The 6,307-nt window shown below is 37.8% G+C and overlaps 1 protein-coding gene across 1 annotated transcript in view; it reads right to left on the minus strand.

The window, feature by feature from the left end:
- The window catches only part of LOC135195519 (insulin receptor-like), a 55,089-nt gene extending 49,165 nt beyond the window's left edge, over nucleotides 1-5,924 (minus strand). Inside the window, 2 exon segments of the mRNA XM_064221757.1 lie at nucleotides 1,160-1,329; nucleotides 4,799-5,924. Coding sequence (XP_064077827.1) covers nucleotides 1,160-1,329; nucleotides 4,799-5,000 — 372 coding nt within the window. The 5' untranslated portion in view covers nucleotides 5,001-5,924.
- Nucleotides 5,925-6,307: the final 383 nt, after the last annotated feature.

A 6,307-nucleotide genomic window follows, 5' to 3' on the forward strand; every position in this document is an offset into this window, starting at 1 on the left:
TACAGTGCACCGCTTGAGGGTTTATCAGAGTACGATACTATTGCTATTCCAAATCCGATCTCTGGTGGCCCAAACCAGTGCCCAAACCAGACGGAGATATGCGGTGTTTAGTTATTCAAGAGTACAAGCACTGTACTGTGTATGGGATGGGGTCTGCTGGAAGACGGAAGCGCTGTGGACATCTCCCTTATATTTTTCAATGGTAAATTTCACTCAAACTTTATTCATAATTAGTCAAATTGCTTAAGACCAAGTTAGATTCAACTCTACGTCAAAATTATTTTCTTTCCTTGAGTACATATTTTTCCTTTAATTCGTGACTAATAATAATAATAATAATAATAATAATAATAATAATAATAATAATAATAATAATAATAATAATAATAATAATAATAATAATAATAATAATAATTCACTCGTCTAAAAATTCCATACAACTTTCGTACTAAGAAAAAACTTCCCTTCAATTCGTGAATAATAATAATGATTCACTCGTCTTAATTCGTGAATAATAATAATGATTCACTTCGTACTAAAAAAAAACTTTCTTTAATTCATGAATAATAATAATGATTCACTCGTCTAAAAGTTCCATACAACTTTGTACTAAAGAAAAAAAAACTTCCCCTAATTCGTGAATAATAATAATGATTCACTCGTCTAAAAGTTCCATACAACTTCGTACTAAAAAAAACTTTCTTTAATTCATAAATAATAATAATGATTCACTCGTCTAAAAGTTCCATACAACTTCGTACTAAAGAAAAAAACTTCCCTTAATTCGTGAATAATAATAATGATTCACTCGTCTAAAAGTTCCATTCAACTTCGTAATAAGAAAAAACTTCCCTTAATTCGTAAATAATAATAATGATTCACTAGTCTAAAAGTTTCATACAACTTCGTAATAAGAAAAAACTTCCCTTAATTCGTGAATAATAATAATGATTCACTCGTCTAAAAGTTCTATACAATTCGTACTAGAAAAAAAATCCCTCAATTCCTGAATAATAATAATAATTCGCCCTTCTAAAAGTTCCATTCAACTTCGTACTAAGGAAAAAAAAACACTTCAGCTCGTAAATATAATAATAACAATGGCCCACTCGTCTTAAAAGTAGGCCTACCAACAACTCTCCGCCGTCTGTCATCTTACCTGGACCAGGTTCGGGAACGAGAGGAACTCGACTATCTCCTCCTCGTCCTCGACCTCCTCCTCCTCGATCAGCTGGAGGTGCAGGTGGCCCTCCATGATCTGGCACTCGCGAAGGTCCCTCGGGAGAGAATCGTTGCGTTTGAAGCCCGTGATTTCCACGCTCTTGCACGCTGTGCCAAAACAAAGAAAAAAAAAGAACAGGAGGAGGATTATAAGATGTATTTTGAAGAAGAAGAAGAAGAAGAAGAATGAGAAGATGAGAAGGAGAACAAGAAGATTTTAAATAAGGAGATCTGTGACAATGTATTTCATATTTAATGATGACTACATCAAACATATACTGAATTCTACAGGGTGTCCATAAAGTCCCAGTAATATTAGAAGTATTCATTTATTGTAATGGTACTGGGAGTTTATGGACACCTTGTATATATGCGTCGGTAATATAAACTGTTTCGAGGTTCGTGTTCATCTCCAGTTTCTAGTGTCGATTCAAACTCTCTCTCTATACATATATATTATATATATATATATATATATATATATATATCTATATATATATGTTGTGTGTGTGTGTGTGTGTGTGTATTTCATATTTAATGAAATATACATATATATCTCTCGATATCTGTCGTTAAATTGGGCGAACTCTTTGCCGATCTGAAGGATCTGCGATGCAGATAAAGTCGAATGCTTGCGAGAGGAATATGTGCATATAAATTTGTAATATTCTGGTTTCGTAGTAATCCTTTGGTTTCGTAGTCTTACGTAGTAGATGCCTCACGTATAAAGACGAACGCCGGTCAGGATATGCACACTGTTTCATTTACCCTCCCTGTGGTGAAGTTTTTGCTTAACTAAATCATGTATTAGTGTTTATATACATACATAAAACACAAATTACATGATTTAGTTAAGCAACTTCACCACAGGGGTAAATGAAACAGTGTGCATATCCTGACCGGCTTCGTCTTTATACGTGAGGCATCTACTACGTAAGACTACGAAACCAGAAAGGATTCGCCACCAATGTTACATTTTCCCAGTGATATTTATATATATATATATATATATATATATATATATATATATATATATATATATATACATATATACATATATATATATATTACAAATTTATATGCACATATTTCTCTCGCAAGCATTCGACTTTATCTGCATCGCAGATCCTTCAGATCGGCAAAGAGTTCGCCTAATTTAACGACAGATATCGAGAGCTGTTGCAAGAAGCTTTGATTCGATAAGGAATCTCCACTTCAGAGGAAAGTTCAATGAACCGTCGGTATTAGAGACGTCCAGTCTCTCTCTCTCTAAATCACTGGCCTGAGAGAGAGAGAGAGAGACTGTTTTTCACTAGCCAAAAGAACGATGTCTGATGTAGCGAGCATTGGAGACCCCAGACACCCGCCTCGCTATCTCGGTGAACCAAAGTATTGATTCTCATGTTGCAAATTGCAATTTCGATCCCTTGGGCCAGAGTCATTTCTTCGCTTACGTTCATTTACTGTGGCTCAGACCCCGTAGGTGGGTAGTGCCGTCAGTGCACCTCACGCCGTGCACTGTAAGCAGCAATACATGAGGTTCTTTACAGCGTCCCTTCGGCCACAAGCCGGAACCCCTTTCATTCCTTTTACCGTACCTCTGTTCATATTCTCACTCTTCCATCTTACCTTCTGTCATCTGCTGAAAATTGTTACACCTTTCAAACCTTCTTTACTCTTCCATTTCCCTTTCAGCGCTAAATGGCCTCATAGGTCCTAGCGCTTGGCCTAAATTTTATATCCTAATTCTAAGTGTGGCTCAGAAATGACATTCTTGTAAAATTTGCTCTTTATCCTTTTTTAGAGTTTAATATCGTCCTTCTTGATTTGTCACCTTTAATTTACTGGACGCAGGCCTGGTCATTTACTAATGACATTGTAATTCCGTTACAGAAGAATAAGTCTCTTTGAGTAATTATCACTCCTAGACCAGACAATATTACGTACCATAGCCTTGATGTGTGTGTGTGTGTGTGTGTGTGTACATGTTTTGTAATAAGCTACATGCACGAATGAACTGAAAAAATATCTCAAGTGTAATATCTTCATTAATTCAATACACAATCTCATTAGGCCCATGTTAGCATAAGTCTTCCTGTCACTAAAGCGCTTTTCAGCTTGTTTATAAGTCATAATACTTCCCATTACTATAACGTCCATTAACTTGGCACCAATTTCTACAACTCTTACTTTCCAAATTGTCAAAATGACGGTGATGTAAGAGTGAAAAAATACCTAGTCCTCCCCCCCCCCCCCCACCCCCCCCCCCCCCTCCAATGTTACACACTTTCCCGATGCCTGGACAAATTGGCGCATTCATTCTGCAGAATTGTATCATTAGGCCTATAAAAACAAAACAGACTAAAGCTTCTCTGTACAATGACATGGAACACGTAACCTTAGATTCTTCTCTTAAGTGTCATCGATAGCCCACAGGTCACTCCACGACCTTCTGTGACCTGGAATGGCACGATATGACTCCTCCAATTAACCTCCGTGCCTGAAGCCTTGAACTGCGTCCTCTAGACCCCTTGGATGAACTGGCTTGTAAACTTATTGGTGATGTCTACCGTGTGATTTATGTAGTACACTGCTCATTGCAGCCAAGCCTCCCGTGCGACTTGCTATGTAAGTAGGAGTGAGTCTTGTTGCTATTAGCTTCTGGCCTTGATCTCATTTTTTTTTTTTTTTTTTTTCTTTTAGTCTAAATTTCTGGAACATTTACGAATAGCTTTCTCCTCAAAGGATGAACGGATGAAAAGGCTATTTTCTTTTTTCTAATTCCTGTGTATTTCTGTTTTATGCTCCAGTGCGAATGTGTTTCTGTCTAAACCACTACACACTACACACACACACGATTCAATGTGAAACCATGTTTCGGCTTACCATCAGTCTTGCATTTATACACAAATTTTCACCAGTCTCTTACAGAACATTTTCTTTAAATCTCATGTTATTTCTCTTGGCGAAAACGCGAGGTTGTTAATAATAAAACTTCTCTTTTTCTTTGCTCAGTAACCTGTAATTGGAGAGGACCTTCCTCGTTCTTGCACATGCGCAGTCACACGAGAAAAACAGGGGGATCAAATACTGCTGAACCGTGACCAATTCACAAAGAACTCTATTTAAGAATTCCATTTACATTATTTGCTGTACGTATCGCTGGCACGGTAGTGCTGTGAAAATGTTATTAGCAAAATCACTTTATATATATATATATATATATATATATATATAATATATATATATATATATATATATATATATATATATATATATATATATATCACTAATTAAGTAAATGGTCTTTTTATACATCCAATGATTAAGCCACAAATAAGCAATTAATAACTTAATATAATTTTTTTCATTAATTCTTTTATTATATATATATATATATTATAGATATATTATATATATAATGTGTGTGTATGTGTGTTTTGAAACGGAAAATACAAAGGAAAAACCTAACGAAGACAATGTTATTATATAAGGAATATATATTTCAATATAAAAAAAAAATTACAATTTGTCGTAAATGCACGATGGTTTCTCTGCATTAAAAGAAACAACTTACTTTTCGGACTGCTCTGACCAAGAACAGGTACAGAACACGAAATGATGACCATAGAAGTGACACTCAGGAGAAACAGGTGGATACGGTGGTAAACAAACCCGTTGGACCTAGGCCTAGCTGCAGTAGCAGCATTGCCAACAGGTCTAATTGGGCTGGCCATTACATTTAAAATAGACATAATGGCCGATTTCGTTGTAATCATTCAAGAGGAAGAATTGACTTTATTTACTGCTTTAAAGTTTGTTTGCCAGTTGAAGAGAGGCTTCGAGCATGTTCTCTTTTGTGTGATTTAGAGGAAACCTTTCGAAAGTTCGTGAATGTCAACACCAGAACCGATACGAAATATGAATATTATAAAATAGTTTTTACTTGTTTTTCTATAAAATTGGAAATGTCATGCGATCATTAATGAGTCCTAAGGACATGTCGATGAATAAGAACTTGCATATCTACAGGTGTGCTTGGTTTCTGCCACGAAGTTCGTTTTGGCTAGTGTCCAGTTATTGCATATTGAGTCAGCGCATTACACTCTAGCAAATGTCAAAACACTTTAGGTTATCGACAGAAGCAATGACACAGTCAACTTCATGTGTCACTGAATAAAAATGACATTTTCCTTCCAAAGTACATAAACTTGAAACAAAAGGACACTATTGCATTGGCTCATAATGAACTAGTAGCACCTCTCGTGTTTTTGTCACTAATTATGCATAATATTTCAACCGACGCGGTTTCGTTTTATCATAGATGGCTGTCTCGTGTCACTACGAAGAATATTTCTGTCGCAGTTGCATAGAGTTGAAACGCGCGGAGATTCAGTCACAAGCACGACTGAATCCCTTCACTGCACTGGAAGCACTGGGTTAGTGGCTGGCGGCGCCGCGTCGACCTATACCACCAAAGAAACGCTGCCTTCGCGAGTTTCGTGTCTCAGGCACGAAAGCAGCTATACGTCCTGGGGGCGGGAGGACGATGGTGTATGGTTGGTGTGGCTGGCTTCCGCCTGCGGGGGGAAGGGCCCCCGGGCGGGAGAGAGAGAAATAGAGGGAGAACGGGACGGCTCTGGCAAGCAGGCATGCAAGCAAGAAAGCAGAAGCGGCAGCCAGCCACTGCTCAAAGCAGCGGCGGCGCAAGCATTCAATACGGGAGGAAAGGTGGGGGTTTGTAGGGGAGAGAAAGAAGAGAGAGGGTGAGAGAGAAAAAAAACACGAGGGAGCGAGTGAGGATGAAAGAAATGTCGCAACACGTACGGTACTAAAGGTAATATATCACTGGGTCGTTTTCTGAATGATGAAAAGACACAGTGACCACATCAGTCAAGCATCCAGCTATAGAGTGGGAGAGAGAGGGAGATCAATCCTTCATTATCGGAGTCGGAAATATCTGTGCACGAGACAGTTCCAAATTATATACCTCGTGGACGTTTTCTCTTCATTCCGCTCCGTTTCAGTCATTATCAGACTCGAGGCGTGGGTTTACTCTCGACCGATAAGCATCGCTTTCCGGAGT

The sequence above is a fragment of the Macrobrachium nipponense genome, chromosome 16, assembly GCF_015104395.2.
Source record: "Macrobrachium nipponense isolate FS-2020 chromosome 16, ASM1510439v2, whole genome shotgun sequence".
Lineage (NCBI taxonomy): Eukaryota > Metazoa > Arthropoda > Malacostraca > Decapoda > Palaemonidae > Macrobrachium > Macrobrachium nipponense.